Source organism: Hyperolius riggenbachi, chromosome 6 (assembly GCF_040937935.1).
Source record: "Hyperolius riggenbachi isolate aHypRig1 chromosome 6, aHypRig1.pri, whole genome shotgun sequence".
NCBI classification, from domain to species: domain Eukaryota; kingdom Metazoa; phylum Chordata; class Amphibia; order Anura; family Hyperoliidae; genus Hyperolius; species Hyperolius riggenbachi.
In genome coordinates this window covers 375546043-375573880 of record NC_090651.1, presented here as the reverse complement: position 1 = coordinate 375573880, position 27838 = coordinate 375546043, and the positions used below count along the sequence as shown (strand labels likewise).

Sequence of the window (27838 nt, the reverse complement as noted above, 5' to 3'; positions counted from 1 at the left end):
GAAGAGCACCAGGCCTTGCGTTAGGTGCACGTTATGCGACCTTAACGTAGCACCTAACGCAACGTCTTGGTGTGCAAGTAGCCTTAAAGGAGGTATATTGTTCTGAAGATATAAATAAATGTCATCAGATGCTAGCTAATTTATGACAAATAGATAAGACCACTTGTTTGCTTAACCTCCCTGGCGGTAAGCCCGAGCTGAGCTCGGGCTATGCCGCGCAGGGGGAGATCTCAGCCCCTGGTGGGGCGATTTTCATTCTATAAATTGCTGTGCGCGCAGCCAGCACTTTGCTAGCCGCGCGCACAGCTTGATCGCCGCCGCTCTGCGGCGATCGGCCGCACGCAGCGGCTGAAGAGGGCCCCCGCCAGAGCCCTGCGCTGCCCGGATCAATGAGTTCCGGGCAGCGCTATGGGCTGGATCGGGTGTGCCTGACGTCAGGACGTCGGCTGACGTCCATGACGTCATCCCGATCGTCGCCATGGCGACAGGAGAAGCCAAACAGGGGAACGCGTTATATACGCGTTCCCCTGTTTGCTATAGATGCCGGCGACGATCGGACTAGAGGGCCACATGCGCCCTCTAGTGGTGTTTCATGTAGCTACCACTCTGGTAGCTTTACATGAAACATTTAAAAAAAATTTTTTAAAAAAATGGAATTCTGCAATTTTTGCAGAAAAAATTAACCGCCAAGGAGGTTAAACAGCACATGCTACAGGGTGATCAGTGGACATCGTAAAACCAGAGTTCAAAAGTAATTTAGGCAGAGTAAATACACTATTTGTTACAAGCTAAAAAGAATTGTGACATTTAAAACCCATCTTACCAGCACAAGTAATTACAGTCAATTACAGTTTAAACCTTCTTCTACAGTTTTGAACCAATGTATACATTTTGTGTCTTTCTTTATGCGATTTGAAGCCACCCATTAATACAGTGATGAGAAGATCACGTAAACAGGCAAGCATACTCTCCTACCTAGGACATTTTGCCCACTAACCATCATTTTTACCACCCCATACACAGCTTCCCTCTACCTATTGTCCTATACCTTAAACCGTAGACTGTAAGGCCTTTTAGCCAGGGCTTTCTTCCCCTTTTGTCTCACAATGCTGTGTAATGGGTGTACATACTGCTCACCCCTGTGTAAAATATGTAGTTAATTTTTTCACTGCATTAGTTATTAACTCTTGTCTTGTATTAACTGTTGTATTGTTTATACCCTATATGTTGTTGTAGAGAGTGCCACAGAAGATTTGGAAGCTATATAAATTAATAATAATAATAGATAAATTGTGTCCACGCAAGCAGAAATGTGTGGGCACTTGTAGATCAGTATATTTATTAGGCCTCGTTCACATCATTTAGCGCAGATGGATGTGCGATCGGAACGCAACGCGTCCGATTGAACGCCATCTGCGCTAATATGCGCTGCACTGCAGATCCCATTCATTACAATGAATGGGATCTGCGCTGCAATTACAAAAAATGTGTGCAGCACGCGATAGCACAATCGCGCTTCCACGCAGTGCATATGATGGGAAATGTAGAAGGGCTGTCTATGCCCTTCTACCGTTCTTGCGCGTCGCACACTATACGCGCTGCCAAAATGCGCACGGCAGCGTGTATAGTCTGAACGAGGCCTTATTGTTTAAAGTGTGTAGTCACTTTATGAAAAATATCATGTGGCTTATGTACAGCCAGTTCTGTACAGGTCAACATATTGTCCTGGAAATATAGAAGATTTAATACAGATCAAATCTAAAATAATTACAGCTTAAAGAGAAACCGTGACCAAGAATTGAACTTCATCCCAATCAGTAGCTGATATCCCCTTTTACATGAGAAATCTATTCCTTTTCTCAAACGGATCATCAGGGGGCGCTGTATGGCTGATATTGTGGTGAAACCCCTCCCACAGTGTGATGTCAGCGGCAGCACCTCATGGCACTGAGGTCCTGACATCACACTGTGGGAGCCTTGCTGCATTGTGGGAAATAACAGCTATTTACAACTACCAAAAAAGCAAGAGGCACCTCCTTCCAGACAGTGACATCACCTGCCAGCAGTAAAAATGTCACCATGTGATAAATGTCTAACTAAATTATTTATAAATAATTATTGTAAAAATGAAGCACTTTTTATTACATTATTTTCACTGGAGTTCCTCTTTAAATAGCACATTAATAGTGCATGCTATCCCACTGTCCTCCTTTCTTATGCTAATCACCAGTTCCTATTTTGGTGGTAAAATTATCATACATCCCTCTCTTAAAGAGACTCTGTAATAAAATGTTCATCCTTATTTCTGCTATCCTATAAGTTCCTATACATGTTCTAGTGTGCTCTGTCTAACTGCAGCCTTTCCTATTTGCACAGTGGCTGTGTTATCTCTGTTATATGATCTAATCTTCTCTCCTCTGTCGGCTGAGGCTGGAATGTGTGGAATGTGCTGCACTGCTTGTCATTGGCAGAAGCTTTACACACCCTCTCCAGGCCCACTGCACACTCTGTATGACTCACACACTGAGCTTACTCTCAGCTATCACTTGCTGTGTGTTTTGTTTGTAAACACTGGTTAAAACTGGCAATTACAAGCCAGGATTGCAGCAGGGAGTGGCTTAAACAGCACAGAGGGGCCCAGGAGAATATAATGAATAGAATGGTATGCTTTTTACTGTAAGAATTTTAGAGTACAGATTCTCTTTAAGGCCTCTTTTAATCACACTTTATAAAATATTTTAACGCAGAGTAACGCACAGCAATGCAAAGTCTGTGCGACAGTCACAGTGCACACGTTGCTTTGTAACGTGTCGCGTTATTAGAAAGTTCTGCATGCTGTGCGTTTAGCAATGAATCTGCTGCTTTACTTGTGTTGCACATGCTCAGGAAGGTTTTTTTTTCTTTTTTAAAATGTTCCGCATGTGCTGTTTTTGTTCCATAGTAAATATATTTTCTAATGTGCGACTTTAACGTCCTACTGGGAAAGTAGCCTAAAAGTAGCAGTTTTGTAGAAGAATTTCATAAAGAATAGTATGCTCAGAAAACCTTTGTGGCTCTGCCCACCTCCCCCCTAACCCCACCCCCTTTCAGGTGTCACTCTAGCCATCTGCCCAGCTTACCTGTGCCTAAAAACAGCCCTGCTAATGACTATTGTTAAAGAGACACTAAAGCGAAAAAAAAAAATATGATATAGTGAATTGGTTGTGTACTATGAATAATTACTAGAAGATTAGCAGCAAAGAAAATATTCTCATATTTTTATTTTCAGGTATATAGTGTTTTTTCTAACATTGCATCATTCTATAATATGTGCAGATTACACAACACTCAGCATTCAAAATGATTCTTTCAGAGCAGTCTATGAACTAATGACCTCTCCTCTAGCAAAGGAAAAGTAAATAGTCCAGGAACAGTTCAGATAATAAAAGTCAGAAAACAGCCCTCTCCACGACTTTAAAAGTCGTAGACCTTAATGGCTTTTTTGCATAGAGATAACAACTGGAGTTTCTTAACTCTTCCTGTACTGGAAACAATTAGACTGATGTATCTGATCTTAATGTTTTATTTATTAGCTGTACTACACATACAAATCATAATATCATATTTTTTTTTTCGCTTCAGTGTCTCTTCAACGACTGTAACTTGAACTATAACTGTCTGTCAGTCTTGGCATTCATCCATGTTTCCTTTCTCCAGCGGCTAGACTACCGAGGGACTACCGTTACAGATGCTATAACTTTGACTCTGACACACGTTTTGAGAGTTCAGAGTTAGATATAATGAAGAATGGAGAGAAGATATGTTCCCATGTGCCAAAGAGCCTTGACAAGCTTTTTAGTTGCACAGCACCGCTAACCTACGCCTTCCTTACAAATGGCAAAACTGTGAAGTACTGCACAAAGAGCCACACTGAAAATCTCACCTTGATGGCTATGATCGGAGGAGAGAAAATGAGTATCAGACCATATAAGGAACCCGGTAAGCTGCTCCTGTCTGATAAGTAGAGTGCCCATAAGGTGAAATAATGGAAAACTATCCCAAAACATTTTTTAACCCCCTACGGGACCTGTGCTGTAAATCCCTTAAAGGAGCACTATGGGGGGGGGGGGATTGTATAATGTAAAATTCATATTTACACCTAAATATAATATGTACATTTGTCCTAGAGTAAATGCACTATAAAAGCTTTACTTCCCATGTAGCCGTTACACAAAGTAGATAAAATCGACCAACTTCCTGACAGGTGTTGGATTAGATCATCTCCCCATGGGGGATTCTTAGTATTTATTTTATTTATAAAGGCACTTCCTGGATGGCAGTGCCACAGTCCGACTGCCACAATAGTGTGCACATGGGAAGTTTCTTATTTAACCTCCTTAGCGGTAACCCCGTGCTGGACACGGGGTAAGCCGCCGGAGGGTGCTGCTCAGGCCCTGCTGGGCCGATTTACATAATTTTTTTTTGCTACACGCAGCTAGCACTTTGCTAGCTGCGTGTGCATAACGATCGCCGCCGATTTGCCGCTATCCGCCGCATCCCCCCCACGAGACCCCTGCGCAGCCTGGCCAATCAGTGCCAGGCAGCGCTGAGGGGTGGATCGGGACACCCGCTGACGTCAGGACGTCGATGACATCCGTGACATCATCGCGATCGTCGTCATGGCGTCGGGAAAGCCCATACAGGGAATCCCGTTCAGAACGGGATTCCCTGCAGGGTAAAAGCGCTGGCGGCTATCGGAGGGGTGGGAGGGATAGCGAAGGGAGGGGGGAAGCATGTAGCTAGCGCTAGGCTAGCTACATGCTTTAAAAAAAAAATAATAAAAAAAAGTGCTGCGCTGCCCCCTTGGCGGATTTATTGTACCGCCAAGGGGTTAAGTACCCCTGAACTGTTTTTTAGATCAAAATCACAGTGCACTGCTCCACCACCCCCACCATGTCCCCCTCTCTACTTAGCCATCGATAATAGCTATTTTTCCAACATCAATCATCACAAGTCCGCACACAGCGAAGCTCTCCTGTGTGCTGTAACACATATCAGGAACTACAAGCGGCGAGTGGAGGGAGCGGGTCTAAGGACAGGCAGAGAGGAGGAAGTACTGACACTTTCTCCCCCGCCCCTAATCAATGTTCTGCTCATTTGAATATTACAGCTGAGCAGAGTGGAGGGCATGGGGGAGGGGGTGGCGCTGGAGGGGGAGAATTGTGCTGTAACAAATGTCACAGATCCACAAATAAAACAATATTAAAATTACAGTATGTTGATCAAGTTCAGGGGTACTTTAAAGAGAAACCGTGACCAAGAATTGAACTTCATCCCAGTCTGTAGCTGATACCCCCTTTCCTATGAGAAATCTTTTCCTTTTCACAAACAGACCATCAGGGGGCGCTGTATGGCTAATATTGTGGTGAAACCACTCCCACAAGAAACTTGGAGGACCATGGTACTCCTGGCAGTTTCCTGTCTGTGAACCTTGTTGCATTGTGGGAAATAGCTGTTTACAGCTGTTTCCAACTGCCAAAACAGCAAGCAGCAGCTACATCACTTGCCAGCAGTAAAAATGTCACCATGTGATAAATGTCAGAACGTAAATCAGGAATTTAAAAGATTTTACAATTGGGCAAACACTGACTAAATCATTTATACATAATTGAAAAAATGAAGCACTCCAATGAGTTTTTGTTCACCGTGAGCTTGCTGGGCAATCTGTAACATCTTAGTTCAGAGGCGTATTTAGAGGGGTGCAGGTATGGCTTGTAAAATGGGCGCCACAGCACCATGGGCGCCCATGGCTGCCCCTTCCTCCCACATGCTCCACCACCACACTGAGAAATGCTGCTCGTTACTTATACTTGGCGGGAGAGGGTTACTTATACAGGAGGGAGGCACTCATCTAATTACTTATGCTGGGAGGCCAACCTAAACTGGTTGACTACCTATACATGAAGGGCTACTTCTGGCTATCTATCCAAGGGGGCGACCTCTGGCTACTTATACAGGGTGGCTAACTTTGGTGACCTACCTCTGATTAACAATACTGGGGGGCTAATTCTCACTACGTATATTGGGGGACACATCTGAATATCAATACTGGAGGGACACCTTCACTATGCATACGGGGCCCAATTGGATATGGGGCGCAAATGGATACGGGGCACAGTTTCAGTGTTTGCCATAGGCGCTATATTACTCAGATACGCCCCTGTCTTAGTTACATAATCATAATGAATCAGCAGCATCAGCAACAAAAAAGCAATCCTAATATAACATTACAGATACATCATATATACAGTACATTTCTTGTGCTAAGCATTGGTCAGTCGCCTCCCATTGTAGGTGGGCTGCGGGTGCATGATAGGTGTTATCTAAACTACACACTGATCATTGGATTATCATACAATTGACGCTAGACCCTGAAGTCATGCCAGACACGTCCCAACCTCCGGTTAACTGGCTTTTGGTCACTGTGACAGGTACTAGCGTGGCATCAGATTACGTGTACTACTTTTTGGAGAAAATTAGGTTTAGATCTGACTGGTTTTGATCTGACATGCATGCATGAAAAAGGCGCCTGGAAAAAGGGCGCAGGGTTTGCCGCTAATAGAATACCGCTACAATTAGTGATATTCTACTGCTGGATTCCGATAGTAAATTATTGTCAACTAGCCGACCTGTGGCGTAGCATACGCCGCATAAGAGGGAAGAGGGCAGGAAGGGGGTATTGGGCACAGCGGCGGGGAGGGGGGTTGGACCCCCCCTCACCTGGGTCCCACATGTGCGCTCCCCCTCCTGCTTAAGCACAGTAGCAGCAGCCACTATTAGTAAGAGGCAGCGGGCGGGGATGACTCACCTCTTCCGTGTTCCATCGTGCGTTCCACTGTCGTCACTTCCTGCAATGCCGCTCACTGTATTGGTGTAATTTGCCTTTTTAAAACAGAAGGAAATCTGCAATAATTCAGCTATAAGTGAACATTTGTGGTTACCCACAATGCACTGCTACTGAATATGCAAATTACCCCTTTCCCCCTTGGTAAGCCAAGCAAGCATCCAGAGCCGCTGGTGTATAGCAAGCCTATAGCTTTACATTTTACACAGTCATATCACACCCACATGTGACAGCCTGTTTCAGACTTTTGGTCCTCATCAGTACATGGCAGGGATTGATATGGCTGTATGAGATAGGGCTTGGACCAGTACAACAGAGTAACCAAGCAGCTTAGGGTGCCCCTAATCACTCGGAATGTATAGGGCAGGGCTAGGGAACCTATGGCTCGGGAGCCTGATGTGGCTCTTCTGATGGCTACAACTGGCTCACATACAAATCAGTAGGAGTTAATTCACTAAGCTACACTGCTCAAGCAGCACAGCTTAGTGTGGAAGCGCAAATAACATTTTCAAAGTAGGAACGCTACTGCTGTAGCATGCACTACTGACTTACTCACGCTACCCCAAAACAAACAGCTGCTCTAATTGCCCCACACTGGACCCTGTCAGGTCCAATGACTTTGTAGGACCAGATTCCCACACTTTGATTGGCCCAACAGGCTGCCTGTCACTTGCCTGTTGGGCAGCCTATTGGGCCAAAGTGCGGGGATCTTGTCCTACAAAGTGAATCAACCCCGAAGCCCTCCTGTCTGGCTCTCGGGGAAATTGCTGATGTTGCTGAAACCCAAGAGAAGCTGAAGACGTGTCTGACACTTCCGCTGCCCGGCGGATCAACTGTATAAACATCTCCATGGCAACAGGGGCGTGAGCCCCGCTCTGCGCATGCGCACTGTGCCAGTTTGAAACATATTTTATGGCTCTCACAGAATTACATTTTAAAATATGTGGCGTTTATGGCTCTCTCAGCCAAAAAGGTTCCTGACCCCTGGGCTAGGGGGATAAAAGAGACCAAAAAGACCTCCTACTAAAAAAAGCAAAGCTTGGTGTAATTTTCCTTCTTAAAACAGAAGCAAATCTGCAATAATTCAGCTATAAGTGAACATTTGTGGTTACCCACAATGCACTGCTACTGAATATGCAAATTATCCCTCTTTGCCCTGGGTTTGATATGGCACTACTTCTTCTTGCTTGGACCAGCCCCTTCTTCTTGCTTGGACCAGCCCTGGGGGCGGGGCGCTACTTCTTCTTCTTGTTTGGACCAGCCCCTTCTTCTTGCTTGGACAGGCCCTGGGGGCAGGGTGCTACTTCTTCTTCTTGCTTGAAGGTTGAGGCACTTACTCTATTATATATATAGAAGATAGATAGAAAGATATATAAATATATATTTATAGATAGATAGATTTGCAATAATTCAGGGTGGAGTGAGCCTGAGACATCACCCAGTACATCACTGCTAAATATATATGCAAATTAACTATTGTTGCCCTTAGAAGCTAAAACCAACTCCAGAACTGCTGGAATGCAATGATGTGTCAGCATGCTAATTTGTACAGAGCTATAATAATCCAACATACATACAGACTGTTTCAGATTGTTTGATCATCATCAGTGCATAGCATGGATTAGTTTAGCTCTATGCAGTAGGGCTTGTAACACCGGGAGGTACAGACTAACCAGCAAGCTCATGGTGACCCAGAACTCATTGGAGTGTGTAAGGGACAACAATGGTCCTAAAAGCCCCTTTACTAAAATGCTATGGAAAACAAAAGTTTGCTTTCTTAAAACAGAAAGAATTTGCGGTAATTCAGGTTGGAGTGAGCTTGAGATGTCTCCCAGTGCATCACTGCTGAATATATGCAAATTAACCATCGTTACCCTTAGAAGCTAAACACACTGGAATGCAGTGTTTAGCTTCTTCTTGCTTGGACCGGCCCTGGGGGCGGGGCGATACTTCTTCTTCTTGCTTGAAGGTTGAGGCACTTAGCCTATTATATATATAGATATTTGCTGATATTTTACTCTGGCTAAACCTAACCCTACTCTCACACATAACTCTGCCTCTACTGATGCCTTACCCTAACCTCCCCTGGTGATGCCTAACCCTAAGACCCCCCCAGATGCCAAACCCTAAACCTCCCCTCCCCACCCCCGGTGGTGCCTAACCCTAAGACCTTCCTCCCAAGGGCATTTAGACCTACCCACCCAAACCTTACCTGCCTCTGCCACAAAGCCGCAACATGCGGCAAGGAAGATACATTTTGGTGCCTGATTAGCGGCAGTACATTTGAGCGCCCGATAGCATCAAGGGCGTGGGGGCTTGCAGAGATGCTAATTGCGGCATTACTATCGGGGGCCAGAATTTACTTTTTGCTGCATATCGCGGCCATTATCAAAGTCGTGATTTGCAGCAAAGCAGGTTGATTTCTGCCGAGAGACTCCTGATAACGGACTCTGCTGTGCGCCTAAATTTCCGTCTTTTGCTGCAATAGGTGCCTATGATGGAGCTGTTTTTTTCCAAAAGGGCTCCTGTGCCTTTTTTTACCTGGTATGGGTAGGGAGAGGATGGTCATTGCAGTGGCAGCGACAGGAGCACAGACTCGACTATTGAAGTTGTGTCACATTATTAACCCTCTGGGCGATACAATTATATCGCCCAGGAGGTGGCGCAGCACTATTTTTTTAAATTTTTAGTTTTTTAAATCATGTAGCGAGCCCAGGGCTCGCTACATGATAGCCGCAGCGCAGCGGCATCCCCCCACCCACTCCGATCGCCTTCGGCGATCAGAGTAAGCAGGAAATCCCGTTCAGAACGGGATTTCCTGCTGGGCTTCCCCGGTCGCCATGGCGACGGGGCGGGATGACGTCACCGACGTCTTGGACGTCGTGACGTCAGAGGGAGTCCCGATCCACCCCTCAGCGCTGCCTGGCCTGATTGGCCAGGCTGCGCAAGGGGTCGGGGAGTAGGGGAGGGCTGCGCGGCACGGCGAGCGGAGGCGGATCGGCGGCGAGCGGAAGTTACACGCAGCTAGCAAAATGCTAGCTGCGTGTAACAAAAAAAAAATTATGCAAATCGGCCCACCAGGGCCTGAGAAATCCTCCTGCGCGATATACCCCGAGCTCAGCTCGGGATTATCGCTCAGGAGGTTAAAGTGTAGCAAGAACATAAGTCACTTGCTTTCTTGTATGCAGGGCCGGAGCTACCATAGGAAAAAATGAGCAATTGCCTCAGGGCCCCAGAGCCTGTAGGGGCCCCCAATGTGTCCCTGCCCCATCTTAACTGTTGCTCCCAAGGGACTCTGCAGAGTCATTGGCAGAGTAGCGTCTCATCTGTGCTGGCGGGCAGGTGAGACACTACACTGACATAGACACTGCAGAGTCCTAGGGAGCACAGTTAAGTTGGGAGGTGATTGGGGGAGGGTCAGCAGCCAACTCAGGGGCCCAGGAGGGGAATTTGGCTGCAACAAAGGGCCTCTAATGACGCTTTTTGGTTGGGGGAGTGTCAGTTGGGGGGCCCCCGGGTTAACTTTGCCCTAGGGCCCAATTGTTACTTGAACCGGCCCTGCTTGTATGTTATACTACTCCTAGGCCACCCGCCTTAACCACCTGTGTGCAATATATTGTTGTTTCAGAGTCTGTGGATGAAGATAGAATCAGAACACTAATAAACATTCATAGTGAAAAAGTGACAAAACCTCCTATGGGCTCACCTATCCCGACGACTGTGAACATCTCACCCACTCCGAATGCCACAACCAAGAACTATGATCTCATCGTTGGGTTGTCCATTACAACTGCAGTAGTGCTGATGATATCCGTGGAATTATATTACTGGTACATTACAGATATTCCTCTTGTTATTATTGTTGTAGTGTGATAGGTGCGTTATATCATATACATAACAATAGCAGCATTTAGAGTAGCCTGCTTATTAGCAGAAAAATAAGAAAGTGCCCCCTTTGCCTTATTGTGTCCTCCTGTGTGCCCCCTCTGCCTTATTGTGTCCCCTTGTGCCTCCTGTGTGCCCCCCCCCCCCCCCGTGCCTTATTGTGCTCCCCTGTGCCTCCCCTGTGCCTCCTGTGTGCCCCCCTGTGCCTAATTGTGCTCCCCTGTGCCTTATTATGCTTCCTGTGCCCCCTGCCACTTATTGTGTCCCCCTGTGGCTCTTGTGTGCCCCCCTGTGCCTAATTGTACTCCCCTGTGCCTTATTATGCTCCATGTGCCTCTCCTGTGCCCCCTGCACTTTATTGTGCCTCCTGTGTGTCCCCCTGTGCCTTATTGTGTTCCCCTGTGCCTCCTGTGTGCCCCCCTGTGCCTTATTGTGTTCCCCTGTGCCTCCTGTGTGCCCCCCTGTGCCTTATTGTGTTCCCCTGTGCCTCCTGTGTGCCCCCTGTGCCTTATTGTGTTCCCCTGTGCCTCCTGTGTGTCCCCCTGTGCCTTATTGTGCCCCCTTGTGCCTCCTGTGTGTCCCCCTGTGCCTTATTGTGTTCCCCTGTGCCTCCTGTGTGCCCCCTTGTGCCTTATTGTGCTCCCCTGTGCCTTATTATGCTCCATGTGCCTCCCCTATGCCCCTTGCACCTTATTGTGCCCCCTTGTGCCTCCTGTGTGTCCTCCTGTGCCTTATTGTGTTCCCCTGTGCCTTCTGTGTGCCCTCCTGTGCCTAATTGTGCCCCCCTGTGCCTTATTATGCTTCCTGTGCCTCCTGTGTGCCCCCTGCACCTTATTGTGCCCCCTTGTGCCTCCTGTGTGCCCCTCTGTGCCTTATTGTGTCCCCCTGTGCCTCCTGTGTGCCCCCTGCACCTTATTGTGCCTCCTGTGTGCCCCCTGTGCCTAATTGTGCTCCCCTGTGCCTTATTATGCTTCCTGTGCCTCCTGTGTGCCCCCTGTGTCTTATTATGCCCCTTTGTGTGTCTCTTTATGTCCTCTTTGTCTTATCATGCCCCCTCCCTCATGTCTCCTTTGTGTCCCCTGGTGCATTATTGTGTCCCCGTTTGTGTTGCCTCCATTTCCCCTGCTTCCTGCTACCCCTGTCCTGCACTCCTGCTGGTAAGAGGAATGAGGTAACCGCACTGGAAGTGTAGTGTTCTGAATCATCAGGAGACTTAGGAAGACACCTGTACACACTAGGGGTGCTGCTAAGGTTTTTGTGGCCCCGAGTAGCACATCATTTTGTGCCCACCCCCCTCGTCAGAGGCCTCTTCTCCCATTATAATAGGAAGCCAAAGGTGCTACCTCCCCAATAGGTAGTCCTCCTGTATAGGTAGGTAGCCAAAGGTGAACCTCTCCCTAGTATAGGTAGCCACCTCCATAAAGGTAGCCCCCCCCCCATAGGGCATTGGTGTCAGTGGGGTTATTCAGCGTACTTCTGGCTCCCCATCCCCAAAACTCACACACCTGCAGGTTGGCAGTGACACGAAAAGAGGAAACCTGCACATAGTAACCATGCAACACACTTCAAATACAGGAAATGAGCGATGACCTCACTTCCACATCTGAGGTGAGAAAAAGAGAGAACACCAAGAGCCCAATTTAGTGTAGTATGTACTGTAATGTATAATTGCAAGAGTAATAATATTAATTTAATACTCACAAACCAGGGTTACCAATTAGGCAACCACTGTCAAAGCAGGTGGGGAGATTGTCCTGACCCCACTCAGGATTAAAAAGTCGCTCTCTCTCTGTAGTAGAAGAAGGAAGGGCACAACCCTCCACCAAGGGTGGACTTGTTGTAGATAATAGGACAACAGAGGCGCTCAGTGTTGATGATACTGGCAGATGCGGTTTACTCCTATCTGATATTGCCTGATGAAGCGGGTTTGTACCCCACAAAATGCGTTGCACTTTATTTAGAGTATCCAATAAAATTGTTTTGACTGAAAATCCACAGTCGTGAGTTCTGCTTGGAGGGGGTGAGTCCACCACTGTCTCCTCTATTACCAAGATGGGTTTTTAAGTTCTTTTAGTGGTATTTATCCTGTTGGCGCCTCTGTTATCCTATTATCCACATTTGAGGTGTACTCCATTGTCACTGTGCCGCTCTCCCCTCTGTGCACATTGCCGCTGATCCGAGTAAGTGACAGGGAGTCAGGGATGCCTGTACAAGTCACAGACAGGGCAGCCCTTGCAGCATGGGAGGGACCTGCTGTGGGTGAGGTTCTAAGCCGCTGCTTGGTTCGCCTGGGCACAGCTGCACCCCTGTACTACACACACTGGATTCTTGGTATTGACAGCCCAATATGACCACTTCAGCTAGTGAGTGTATGAGGCTTTAGCAGGAGCATCGCAAGGTACACAAAGAGTTCTAGCCCGGGTCTGCCAGAAGTGCAAGTTAGTGCCAACTAAAAATGCCTATTTCATGCCTCTTAACAGCATCAATCAATAGCATGTAGCAGTGAGAACATGCCACTAAAGTGAATTGGTGTCCAACTGTTTATGCAGTGAGACTTAAAGAGATTCTAAAGTCTCATTTTTTCCATGTTTTTTTTTTTTAATTTAATCTTGTTATAGGAGTTATCAGCCAAAATGGTCAAAATGAGCTTTACTCACCTGAGGCTTTCTCCAGCCCCTTGCAGCCGAATGTCCCATGCCGACTGCTCCACTCCCCGCCGATGTCCCGGTCTCGCCGCACGGTGCAGAGGCAGACCGCGGGGTAGTTCTGCACCTGCGCAGTTTGCTGCGGACCACGCGCCCATGATTGACAACGGCGATTCAGTAAGGCTGACCTCGCGGTCAGCCTCTGTACCATGCGGCAAGACTGGAACAGTGGCAGGGAGCGTAGTGGTCGGCGGGGACAGTTGGCTGCAAGGGGCTGGAGAAAGCCCCAGGTGAGTAAAGCTCATTTTGACCATTTTGGCTGATAACTCCTTTAAGCAAAATATCTGAAGTAAAATCGCCTCAATCCTGCCAAAAACCAGGGTTTATTAATAGAGAAAACGACCTGCAAAGTTCCACGACTTTGCAGGTCACAGATTGTGCTGCCCTGGAGAGGCAGAGCTTTGAGCTGTAGCTCTGCCTCTCCGCAATCAATCTTCGTGGATCTCTGCCTCCTCCCCGCTCCTTTCTGTGAAAGAAGACCCAGAAGGGGCGGGGAGAGACGGCGATCAGCAGACATTGACTGCAGAGGAGGCAGAGCTACAGCTCAAAGCTCTGCCTCTTCAAAGAAGTAAAGCCCTGCAAGCCCTGGAGCTTTGCAGGGTTATTTCTCTCGTTTTGCAGCGGGAATGCGCCAATTCCACTTAGGATATAATGCGTAACAAGATTAAATAAAAAAAAAAACGGGAAAAAAATGAGACTTCAGAGTCTCTTTAAGGGTATGTATACACATGAACTGAATCATGGCTCCCAACTGTCCCTCTTTCCTCCTCATTTGTCCCTCTTTCAGGACTTTGTCCCTCTTTCTATGTAAATATATATATTTCTCTACTAAAAATGTGTTTGACTGACTCTAAACTTTACTCCCAACCTTTCAATTGATATATTACTAATTTTAAAATGTTAATATGAAGGAAAATGAACCTTGATAAAAAGGGCCAGTGTTGTTTATAAAATAACATATTCTTCTTCTCTCAGTTGAGGCGATTTGAGGTTTCTTTAGGCCCCCCAGTACAAAAATAAAAAAATCCTAGCGATTCTGGATCTCCATAGTTAGGTACTGTCTACTACAGATGTGTAGTGCAGGCACAATACAATGTGCTAAGAGATTATTCAAATGAGGATAGGGCCAAGCTCAAATGCCAGTAAGCCAGCTAGAGTAACAGCATGTACTGTTCTTATGACATGCCGGCCTAATAAGTGGTAAAATCTATAGTGGACGTATATTGCATTATTTGCTAGGGTCACATTTTAAGCATGTGAATACAACTAACAGGTTAACTCGCTAACTGCAAAGGTCACGCAACTTATGATAATGCAAAGGTTGTGCAACTGCAAGGGTCATGCCACTTCTCATGATGCAAAGGTTGTGCACAAAACTACCTGAAGAAGGAAAAAAGAAACTTTATAGGCAGATCCGCAGGGCATGTGCTCAAAGTTCCTTCTGCTACATCAGATCATGTCTGGGCATTTTGAGCTTCAAGAACAGATTGGGCCTTCAGTTATAATTCTATTATTTGAGCCAATTCTATGTTAGAGTTCTGCAATAACAATGTTGATTTTTTTTTTTTATTCGGTTCCACCATATTCAGATCACACAGGAAGTGATGAGACTGGATTGCTAGACAGCGGTGCACAACCTGCCACCTTATTAAATATGTACATTCCTTCTTATGTCACATGTATGAAGCAACATAACACAGGACTTTCAGCAAGTTTTCTTTATAGTTTCCATAAAAAAAACAAAAATAAAATAGATAAGGTAGTATCAGGCATTCATACCACTTTTAGTGTAATAACTGCATGACAAATGTAGGTATAAAAACTGGAATTTGACAGATATGTTCAGGTTTCAACAGCAGTGTTCATGTATGGCTCATCACAGCAGTACAGGTGGAAGATGAATGGGTAATTCACTGAATGAGTAGCTGACATCAGCCCAGGGAACGGTGTATTTTATACAGCCTACTGTACAATAAATTAACTTGTCTATAAAGATGTCAGGTGATTGGTTGACAAGCTTGTGGTGTCTTATTGGATAAGTAAAATGACAGTAGGTGCTCCTGTGAGATGCTTATAGTTCCAGCTTGCAGGAAAATCATATGCAGCTTATAATTGGGCCAATCAAAACTGGCAATGAGTGCACAGGAAATGCAAGCCAGAAATATTAGCATCTTCTTGACCTCTCAGTCTGTAATTCATGTTCCAGAGATTAATTTTCTAGGCTGGTACTAAATATTGTTCCTTTATATTTTACCAGCAGTCATCTTTATAGCAGTAACTAACCTACACTCATGCTTTAAATGTCTAATGGTCCAAACAATAATTAGTAATAGGTTTGGGTGACTGATTAGAAATAATTATGGTACAGATGCTATACTTGGCCCCTTGCCATGTAACTGATCTGTTCAGAGGTGTATGTGGTGACTTCTATTGAAATCCCTGTACCAAGAGGTTGGTTGTTAAAGATCCGATGTGACTAGTTCACCAACTTCCTCCATAAATGATGGAGGAGACCTGAATGCCCACTAGATTTTCACTCAACACTACATTTTTGGGCGAGAAAATAGGTGCAAACAAAGGTAAGCACAACCTAAAGCAGGCATCTGTAGGGTTCAGTCCTAGAAGAACCATTTAGCATGAGTAACAGGATCTTCCTCTTCATACACATTGGTCTGCTGCAGATATATGAGCGAGTACATTTGAAATCGGCGCCGGTAGACTTGGGCGCAGGATCCAGCTGTTATATGGCTGATCCTGCTTCTGCACAAGTCCAGGCCGATTTAATTAATATTCCCCCTCCAGGCCGCCATGGATAGTGGGGGAATGAAATAATTCGGCTTCCAGCGATTGCTGGAGGCTGAATTATGTTTTTAAGCATGGGCAGCACGGTGGCGCAGTGGTTAGCTCTCTCGCCTTGCAGCGCTGGGTCCCTGGTTCGAATCTTAGCCAAGGCACTATCTGCAAAGAGTTTGTATGTTCTCTCCGTGTCTGCGTGGGTTTCCTCTGGGCACCCCGGTTTCCTCCCACATCCCAAAAACATACGGATAAGTTAATTGGCTCCCCCTAAATTGGCCCTAGACTACAGTACTTACACTACATAATATAGACATATGGCAATGGTAGGGATTAGATTGTGAGCTCCTTTGAGGGACAGTTAGTGACAAGATAAATATATATATACACTGTACAGCGCTGCGTAATATGTCGGCGCTATATAAATACTAAATAATAATAATCATAATAATTCTTATGAAATCTTTATGGTGTGCATGACTAGGGGTGTGTCAGGGGTGTGATTAGGGTGTGGCAGGGGCATGGCTTAAGTGTCCCTCTTTCTCATCTCAAAAACTTGGGAGGTATGGCTGAACCTATTGGGCAACAGCTTAGAGCCAAGCTCTGTACAGAGGCTTTTCTGACCTAGAAGTTAGCAACCCTGTCTGTTGCTATGGAGGGAGGAAGAGGGACGTGGTGCAAAGCACAACGGAGCAGCACATAGTGGGTGGAGTGAGGAGAACAATGGCCTCAGACAGTGATCATAAAAAATGGCCCTGAGGCTCAGGGTCTGCCATACACGTTTCTTGAGAAAGGTGGCCCTGACTGGCGCCTTACTCAAGGACCTTCCGGTTTGTAAAAGGCCCACTTTATATAAAGCTTAAGGCATGAGTCAGTCTTTAAAGGAACCCGAAGTAAGAGACATGTGGAGGCTGCAAGTGTTATTTCCTGTTAAACAATACCAGTTGCCAGGCAGTCCTGCTGATCTCTTTGTCTGCAGTAGTGTGTGACTCACACACCTTGAACAATCCAGTCACACTTCAGTCTGAGCACCTGCTCTGCATGCTTGTTCACGGTCTATGGCTAAGGATCAGGAGGATAGCCAGGCAACTGGTATTGCTTAAAGAGACACTAAAGCGAAAAAAAATGATGATATTATGATTTGTATGTGTAGCACAGCTAAGAAATAAAACATTAAGATCAGATACATCAGTCTAATTGTTTCCAGTACAGGAAGAGTTGAGAAACTCCAGTTGTTATCTCTATGCAAACAAGCCATTAAGCTCTCCGACTAAGTTAGTCCTGGAGAGGGCTGTTATCTGACTTTTATTATCTCAACTGTTCCTGGACTATTTACTTTTCCTCTGCTAGAGGAGAGGTCATTACTTCACAGACTGCTCTGAAAGACTCATTTTGAATGCTGAGTGTTGTGTAATCTGCACATATTATAGAGTGATGCAATGTTAGAAAAAACACTATATACCTGAAAATAAAAATATGAGAATATTTTCTTTGCTGCTAATCTTCTAGTAATTATTCATAGCACACAACCAATTCATTATATCATATATATTTTTTTCGCTTCAGTGTCTCTTTAAAACGAAATAAATATGTCAGCCTCCATATACCTCTCACCTCAGGTTCCCTTTAAGAGATGCCCATACCTTTCTCTCCCATTGGCCACCTCACACCATCACTGGTCATGTGATATCAGCGACAGGACTAGCGAGGTCCAGTCTAGTGACACTTGGCCAGTGGCAGCCGCTCATTGAGTGAGGAAGGGGGTGGACACAAATTACATTTCAGGTCAGAGTCTCCCTTAATGGACTGCTTCACTGTAATGTAACATTCTGAGAGTCTTTTCCCTGTGAAATCTGAATACTTGTTTCTTTATCTTGCAGGTGTATTGGAAGGAACACATCACATGATCCCGGCAATATCGGAGGGGAGGAGCAAAGCCGGGTTCTGTAAAAGGGCACTGACATTGTTATTACACTTTTTAAAGAAAGCTGTCACTACATATAGAGTTACAACTGACAAAGTGCTGGCACCGCAATGGGGACGTCACTTACAGTATATTGTTGGAAAAAGAAAAACTGATCCTGTACATCCATTATGGTTCCAAAGTCTTTGCATGTGGTCCTTAAAGTGGAACTAAACTCAGAACTGCCTCTCTGTTCTAAGAGATAAGCATCAGCATTATAACCTTTACAGAAAAACATTTCTTTGTTACAGCTGATATAAATCTGCAAAGTGTCTACTTCCTGCTTTCATTGAAGCAGACATAGGGTTAACATCCTGTGTTTACCAATTAGCACTCTGCAAAGGAAACCAGCTGACACAGCTGAGAGATCAAATTACAGTGGTGATTAGTCACAGATAAGCGGAGATTAGACAGGCTGAATTCTCTAAATACATACAGGGTACAGTTCTCTATGTTTTCCTTCTGTCCTGTGCAGGAGTTCAGGTCCACTATGGATGAATTCATAGTAGCACCCAATACATTTTACTCTACCTGTCCTCATTAATCTCACTGAGAAACAATGGAAGTTGGTTGGAACCAAAGTTTCAACTTAGTCCCAGTTCAAGATACTCATTCCTTGGGTGCCAAACTATGGAGCCAGCTATGGAGAGCAGGATTACTTAACCTAAAGTGTACCAGTCATGAAACCACTGTGAAAACGGCTATTGTTGATCTCCTTATGAAAATGGCCAACATTTAGCTGTAATGCCATTCATGTCATGTGGACTCAGTCCTTCCTAAATGAGGTAAAGGATCAGTTAAAACTATGGCTCAAAACAGTCCATCCTGTATAATAAAGTCCCTGTGTCGCTGCGTCCAAATGTCCCTATGTCCATGTTTTGTGCTACTGTACATTTGCGCAGCACGGACAGCCGTTGAGACAGGAGGAGAGGGCCAGGGAGCCGGGTGAACGGGTGCGTGCGCATGCGCACTGACTGGCGGAGTGGCGGCGGCAGGACCGAGACCTAGAGCCCGATTTTAAACAGGGTTAGGTCAACTAGTTTCAAAGAACAGACCAACGAACGTGTTGACAGATCCTGTGTTAAACATGGTGTCCGCTCAAACACGTGCATTCTGTCCAGACACTGTCACCATCCATGAGACAGAACTGTGTGGAGTGGACCCAGCCTATGGGCACGCGAATTTCGGAGGGGGTATCACAGCCCATAGAAGTCAATAGTTTGCTTCCAAATGTGTTGCAATTTTCAACCGCACATCTGAACACCCATAGCCATGCATGGTACATCTAGAAGGCTTCAGATGCATATTCGAATCAGTGCAGTAAGTGTCGGCATCCGTTTTGGAAGCAGATCTCGGACACTAGTGGAAATGGGGTCTTAGGCCCCTATTCTCCGTTTTTGCTTCAAAACTGATATCGTTTCAGCCACCAGGTACCTGTGATGGTCCTCAAGTTCAATTCTTGCATATTCCATACTCGGTGCTAAACCCCGTCCTTTCTACTGTAGAACCCCACCCAATCACCTCACAGTCCAATGTCAAATCACTAGTGACTGACTGTGGACTTTACTTTGCCAGTATTCTTAGGCTCGGTTACATGGCAGGTTTGCTGCAAGGACTGGGTATGCACCATGCGGGGCCTGCACTTTGTCAGTTGTACCACAATAATAATCTGTGTACACAGGCGTCTGTGTGTTTTGCTTAATAGAACAGTTAATGAGATTTTTATTTTATCTTGGGGACAAGTATTTATTATTGTATGTGTTAAGGATTAGAGCGAATTTTTGCAAATGCAGTTTGCCTAATTCTGTTGTCTGGCACTGCTTTCAGTGAAAATGCCCTAACTAAATGGCAAACGCATCATAATCTGGAGGTTTTCACTGATGTCTCCATTCCTTTTGGTGAGATTTCCCCAGCTCCCTTATTCCTGCAATCTGCATGGATTTATTGAGAACGTTGGTGGCCCTGGGAACAGGAAATGAGAAACAGCAATTCAAGAAAAAAAAACTTGATACGGTTAATAGCTCAGCTGCTGGTTTTAGTCCTGTTAAGACGGGGCTTTGACGAAAACTTCCCAAGAAGGTGGCAATGACAGCAGTAAAAAATCTAAACATTTCTCGTTTCCTCATTATCCAAAACTTGAATCTAAAGTTAAGAAGAAACTCTGGATGTTGAACTTTTTATGCTGGCTACGCACAGATTCTAATGCAGTCATCTTAAGGTGCGTACACACATACGACAAGAGATCGTTCGTCATAAGCGAGCAACGATAGTTTAAATAGCGATCGGTCAATAAGCAAAGTAACGACCTTAAAAGTGGCCGACGATGCAGTCGTTGAAAAGCAAATGACGTGGAAAGACCATAACATTTCAAAGCTGTTTTTAAGCATTTGAACTGTTGTTTGTGAACAATATTTTTTCTTTTAACGATCCCCATACACACACGCTTTTACTAATGAATCGTTAGAAAAAAAAATCCAACAGGCTATTGGAATGACGTGGTTCATTGGTTTAATGATTTTGTACGTTTTTACCAATGATAGTTGGCCGATATTTACTCGATTGATCTTTCAATTGACTAGTCAGATGTGTGTACAAGGCTTGAAACAGCTGGCTTTAAATTGATTGAACGACAATCTAAACCAGATGTTCAGAAAGCTTTGGAAAGATCGATTGGATTTAATCCAATTACATTTTTCCAGCTTTCCCATTAGATATTGTATTAAAATTTGAATCAAAACAATCACAATGAATCCGTTCTCCTTTATTGGTTGATTCAGCTGAGATGCGATTGTTTTATCAAATCGACGATTTCGTTGTACTATCACTATCTTAATGTGCGTGCCCAACATAGGCTGATCCCTGTGTACACTTTTTATTATTATTTTTTTATTATTAATATTTCTGTAGTGCCATCATATTTTACAGTGCTGTACTTACTTATGTATTGTTTACATCAGGGCTGTCCAACTCCATTTCTCGAGGGCCAGATCCATTCCAGTGTTTAGGATGGACTGAGTAATGGAGAAATATCTTCTACTTGAAGAACCATGCCTTTCCTGTTTCAGTGCCATTAAATTAGTTTGAGCTGTGCCATAAATGTGTGAGAACCTCAGCTCTTGAGGAGTGGAGTCAGACAGCCTTGGTCTTCATAGTCACAGCTTTCTTTTAATAAAACAATGGAAGGATAAATAGTGAATTGCAAAGCCCGGTAACCCATTGCCACCAAGCTTCCAGCTAGTTCAGAGAACACTTCAGTAAAAGGATGGTTGTTGAGGATAATCCTGGTCAGACAACCTACTTTTAACTGTAATGTGACACTCCGCCCCTTATTGGCATCATGGTTGGCATGAAAAGCAAGGTGAGCTATCTGCAGTGAATACCTTCTCATGCTGTGGCTGGACAGTTGTCTCAATCTGTTTAGAGACTGCAGGTCTTCTAGATGTTCTGCAGCCACTGTTCCCTAATTGTTCTCTTAGCAGTGAGAGTGCAGATGTGCTCCCGTCACTTCAGCAGGTGCCCTTTGCCCATGTGCTGTATACGATTGGCTGGACCTCTCATGAAGTTTAGGTTCCTTTTGCCAGGAACAGTGTGCTGCATTGAGGACAGGGACTGCAGATCGCTGCGATTGGCTGAGATTAGTAAGGTGTTTAAACATTGAAATATATTGTTGTAAGCATTTTATCTACAGAAGTAAGCCAATCACCAATGGGTGGCAGTACTTTGCAGTCTACTCTTTTTCTACTTAAATAACGCAAGTGCCTCAGTTGCTTTCATTAGGAGTGGAATGTCCATGTTTCATGGACAATTCACCAGCAATAGGTGGACAACAAGTATGGATGGGGGGCTTTTGCTAGCAACCTTAGGTCATCAGTCCAGGTGTGAAACTACGAGTTATGGGTCCTCACACAAATCATTTATGGGATCCACTCAAGGTTTACACCTCTCTCCAGGGGGGTCAGGAACCCCATCTGTGAGGAATCCTAACAAGAGTGGCCAACATGACTTGACGTCTCCCATAACAGTGCAACCAGCACGAGACCTCCACCATGGCTGCTATAGATGTAGATGTGGGGCCCTGTATAGGAAAGAGGGAGGGTGGGAAGATGGGGCATCTCACAGCCTTGGGGCCTACTGCAACTGTAGGAACTGATGATCTCCCAGTAGTTGCATCAGTCTCTTAAGAGACAGAAGAACAAGTGCCTCCAGTATGGACATGATCCTTCAGCTTTACTGATGACAAGTAAAAGGAAGCTTCTCAGAGAAACAAAGTGTAAAGCAGAAGAACATCGTCCAGCTGTGACATAAGACAGGGCCTTAAAGTCTTCTGTTTTATATTTAGCTTATACTGAAACACTTGCCAAAATTATTATTTTTTTAATATAATTTTTGTAAAGGCCTTCTGAACAAAATAGCTCTTTAGCACTCTTGCATGAAACCAAGGAGTACACTATATTGGGCTCCTGGTTTGTCCACTTTTTGTTTCTCTTCCTGGAACTTTCTGTTAATCTCTACAAGGTATTGCCTATTGTATTGTGCCAAATCTAGTGGAGCACTGATATTGGTGCATGAGCACAACTGCCATTTCTGGTGCCCCTAGAATGGCTATCTATTTACTGATATTAAATAGAGCAATGTTCTTAAGGTAACACGCAAAAATAAACTGGCCCACTGCCATGGTCCCTCTCAGCCGTTACAGGACAGCTTGAAGGTCAAGACTAACCCCAATGAACTATGAATGCTAAAAACTTCAGGTAAAATCTAATTGGATTTCCTTGGGAAACCTAAATCTTATTGTAAGGGCACAAGACTTTATAAGTGATAGGGTGATCAAATGGGGAGCGTTTCTAACTAAAAAATAGATGTTGGGGTTGTTATTGATGACAAGTATCATGGATAATATTAATGATAATGTTGATCATTTAACAGGATGCAGAAGACTGTAAGTATACTGGTAAAGGTTTAATGCAATATATTTTAATGGTCTACATTAGCAGAGGTGTACCACAAGGTGCTAGTCAAGGACCTACTGTAGCTCTTTTGTTATCTTTCAAATGTATTTTAATTGCCAATACATAAAATTACAACTCTCTACAATGAATTCCATTACATTGGTTGTATAAACTTTTTGTAAATGAAAATATTTTTAATAGATAATTTAAAGGGATACTGTAGGGGGGTCAGGGGAAAATGAGTTGAACTTACCCGGGGCTTCTAACGGTCCCCCGCAGACATCCTGTGTTGGCGCAGCCACTCACCGATGCTCTGGCCCCACCTCCGGTTCACTTCTGGAATTTCTGACTTTAAAGTCTGAAAACCACTGCGCCTGCGTTGCCGTGTCCTCGATCCCGCTGATGTCATCAAGAGCGCACAGTGCAGGCCCAGTATGGTCTGTGTCTGCGCAGTACACTCCTGGTGACATCAGCGGGAGCGAGGACACGGGCGTGCAGGCGCAGTGGTTTTCTGACTTTAAAGTCAGAAATTCCAGAAGTGAACTGGAGGCGGGGCCGGAGCATCGGGGAGTGGCTGCGCCAAAACAGGATGTCTGCGGGGGACCATTAGAAGCCCCGGGTAAGTTCAACTCATTTTCCCCCGACCCCCCTACAGTATCCCTTTAAGGGATATATCTATATTTAAGAAGTATGAAAAATTAAGTGTTCTTCATCAATTACATACCAGCGTTTTTAAAGCACAATGATCAGGTCATTCTTGTAACAATGATGTTTTCAGGAGATGAAAACTGCCGATGTTCATGCCAAATGAATGCAAAGATTAGCTGCCACTGGTTATTATTATTATTATTTAGTATTTATATAGCGCCGACATATTACGCAGCGCTGTACAGTGTATATATATATATATATCTTATCATATATCTTACCAATATGGTTAGACTTTGTCAATGAAAATGTGAGATTTTGCTTTACATTTGGGTAACTACGGTAACTCATTTGTTATGTTTTTTTCTGGTGTGAACGTTCTAATAAAACATTCCCGGGTTTTTAATCATTTCTGACTTCGCCTCTTTCTTTAAATATTTGTCCATTCAGTGAATTTTAAACATGAATTGTATTGATTTCTTGAAATTATATTCTGCTGACAGTCCTGGGGTTTGTAGGCGTAGGACTCAATCCCTTAAAGTGACACTAAAACGAAAAAATTCTTATGATATAATGAATTGTATATGTAGTACGAATAATGAATAGAACATTACTAGCAAAGAAAAGAGTCTCATGCTTTTATTTTCAGTTATATAGTCTTTTTTTATAGCATTTCATCATTCTATCATATTTGCAATTTACAAACCATGCTGTATTTTGAACTATGAAAAAAGTAAAAATCATATCTGAAACTGCCTTTCGCAGTTTCTTTGATGTATAAGTGCCTCAGAAAACAGCACCGTAGCCAACTAAACTGCTCAGAGAGCTCAGAGAAGCTCTTTTGCATAGAAAACAACTGAAGTTGCTTAACTCTTCCTGTACTGGAAACAATATGAGACTTATATCTGTGCTACTAATGTCCTATTTCCTAGCTGTACTACACATACAAATCATTATATCATAAGTTTATTTTCACTCGATATTCACTTTTAAAGAGACTCTGAAGTCTCAAAAAATAACAAAACAGTTTTTATTTCAGATTCCTTTTAAGTATTAATGTCCCACCTAAAACGCTGCATACCCGCGGCTGAATGCTCACTATAACCCCCCGAAATCACTGGGCAAAAATCCACGACTTTCTGGGTCGTGGATTTTGCTGCCCTAAGGAGGCAGAGCTTTGGGTTGTAGCTATGCCTACATTTGTGTCCATCAGCGCTGATCGCCGCCTCTCCCCGCCCCTCTCAGTGAAAGAAGACTGAGAGAAGTGGGGAAGGGTGGTGATTAGCACAGATTGACACGAGTAGAGGCAGAGCTACAGCCCAAAGCTCTGCCTCTTCACGGAAGCGCTGCCAAAATCTTCCCCAGGGAATTTTGGGGGGGTTATAGTGAGCACTCAGCCGCGGGGATGCTGCGTTTCAGGTGGGTCATTAAAAATTAAGAGGAATGTGAAATAAAAACTGGGTTTTTTGAGACTTCAGAGTCTCTTTAAAGTGGATCCGAGATAAACTTTTACTCATTGCATAATTGTGTTCCTTTCATATAGTTTATAGGGCAATTCTCAAGCCAAATATTTTTTGTTTTAATACTCTAATTCCCTATAAACTAAACAAGCGAGGCCCACAGGTTTTCAGAGATCCTTGGCAGTTTCAGACAGTAGCAAGGGCTTATGGGAGCTCAGTCTGGGCAGGAGAAGGGGGAGGTATTACTAGCCAGAGATTTCAGAGGCAGAGGGGAGGAGGGGGGAGGAGAGGGGATTGAGCTGAAGGCTGCAGCTTGCCTGTGTGTAATGTGACATTGTATCACAGGAAGAAATAATCATATTCTGTTGAAGCTGTTTGCAGCTAGATTTGCTGTGTAAACAATCTAAACTTTAGATATATAGACAAGTTACTTGTTGTAGTAAGTTTTTCATCTCGGATCCGCTTTAAGGGGCCAAAATCTAGAAACAAAGTGCAAGTCACGGGCTAAATTGTTTATTAAGATTTAACATTTATCGAGAAGTCTCAAATAAAGGTGTGACTATAGCGACCATGCGGGGAGGGGCTTGATCCCCTCTCCTCCCCATTCTGCAGTAGAGCAGCTTTATATCTAACTACTCCAGTGCTTCGGGTCTCCTCTGGTCTTCCTGGCAGACACATGCTCTTTGCTGCATATCTTTGGCTCACAATGTATGTCACGTGATGGGAAGCTGGAGGTGAGGAAGTACAGAGCGTGCAGCTGCCAGAAAGAATGGAAGAGACAAGTGTACCCCTTTAAGAGACCAGTGTGTAATGTGGCAATATATTTTGCATGTGTAGAGTAACATTAGCATATTGGGCTGAGTTCACCTTAAGACTTTGTATTGTGGAACTGAAACAGCGCATAGAGAGAGGCCTAGGTGCAGATTTGGTCGCATGTACTGGGTTGCTAGGCGACCAGGCATACACAGAGGGGAACCTTCCAGAAGCGCCGCACGAGCAGAGTGGGGGACAGCGCATGCGCAATAGACAGAGCAGCGCGAGACATAGGCTGAGGAGACTGGTTATAACCAGTTCTCCTCACAGCGCAAAGTCAGTCAGCCGGCAGAGAGCGAAGGGGACAGAGGCTCGCAGCGCGGCAGCCATAGCAGCCACCCCATGAGGCAGAGCGGGGGCCCCCCTCGACCACACAAGGAGAGAGAAGGTGGCCAGGAGTAGCAGACACCAGGCGGCAGCTGGGAAAAAGCAACAGGGACGCCAGGCTAGATCCAACCTAGCTCAGAAAGACAGTATAAGAGTCAGATGAGTATGAGCATTGCGACTTTATTAAGCCACAAACTGTAATCAGCGTGTTAGTCAGCTTAACCACCTGAGCGGTATGGACGAGCTTAGTTTGCCCATAACGCTGCAGGGAATCGCATGGCCCCGGGAGTTTTTCTTTTAATAAAAATTGTCTCAGATCACTTGGCTAGCTACATGTTGCACCCTCTGATCCCCCAGATTGCCGCCCTTATACATACCTCCCCCCCGAAACCCGCAATGGCGCAGCCTCTCCAATAGCCTCCAGGCATCGCTATGGGGAGGATCGGGACTGCGCATGACGTCAATGACGTCAGTCGTCATGTCCGATCGTCGCCATAGCGACGACAGAAGCTGTTCGGGGAAGTTGCGGTTCTCGCGGTATCGCGGCTAGGTAAATATAGCCGGCGACGATCGGTGGGATCAAAGCGGGACTTGGGGCACAAAAGGGACTTGGGGCACATGTGTAGCTAGCTTAGTGCTAGCTACACTCTATAAAACAAGTTTGAAACAAAAATTTCCCTCCCGCGGACGCATGGCCACAAAAATTAAACGCCAGGGTGGTTAAGGACTAAAAGTGCCAGAATTCTGTGATGATTGTCTGAGGAAAAGTGACCGTTAACTGCAGCATACTGAATTTATCCTCTGATGAAAGTGATGTGATTAGGATCTGCCTGTCTGATAATAGCCTCATTCACTAAGATCATGCTGGGAACCTTAACTGAGAGGGATATGGATGTTTCCTTTTAAACAATACCAGTTGCCTGGCAGTCCTGATCTCTTTGGCAGCAGTAGTGGTTGAATCACACGCCTGAAACAAGCATGCAGCTAATCCAGTCTGACTTCAGTCAGAGCACCTGATCTGCATGCTTGTTCTGGGGCTGTGGCTTAACCCCCTCGGCGGTATGAAAAATACCGCCAGGGGGCAGCGCAGCAGTTTTTTTTTAATTTTTTTTTTTTTTTAAATCATGTAGCGAGCCCAGGGCTCGCTACATGATAGCCGCTGCTCAGCGGCATCCCCCCAGCCCCGCCGATCGCCTCCGGCAGAGACACAGGATCAGCAGGAGAGTCAGGCAACTGGTATTATTTTAAAAGGAAAAATCCATATCTTTCTCAGTTTAGGTTCCCTTTAAGTTACCTCCTCTGTAGTTAATTTACCTCCTCTGTAGTTATTTTCACACAAGACAAGACAAGACAAATAACATTTATATCGCGCTTTTCTCCTGGCGGACTCAAAGCGCCAGAGCAGCAGCCAC

General features: G+C 44.9%; 1 protein-coding gene across 2 annotated transcripts in view; it reads left to right on the top strand.

Moving 5' to 3' along the window:
* The window catches only part of LOC137523072 (uncharacterized), an 86613-nt gene extending 64314 nt beyond the window's left edge, over positions 1-22299 (top strand). For both annotated transcript variants that reach the window (XM_068243270.1, XM_068243269.1), the window contains exons 6-8: positions 3697-3978; positions 10512-10713; positions 18147-22299. In XM_068243270.1, the coding sequence (XP_068099371.1) occupies positions 3697-3978; positions 10512-10713; positions 18147-18216 (554 nt within the window). In that variant the 3' untranslated portion in view covers positions 18217-22299. The remainder of the gene's footprint in view (positions 1-3696; positions 3979-10511; positions 10714-18146) is intronic.
* Positions 22300-27838: the final 5539 nt, after the last annotated feature.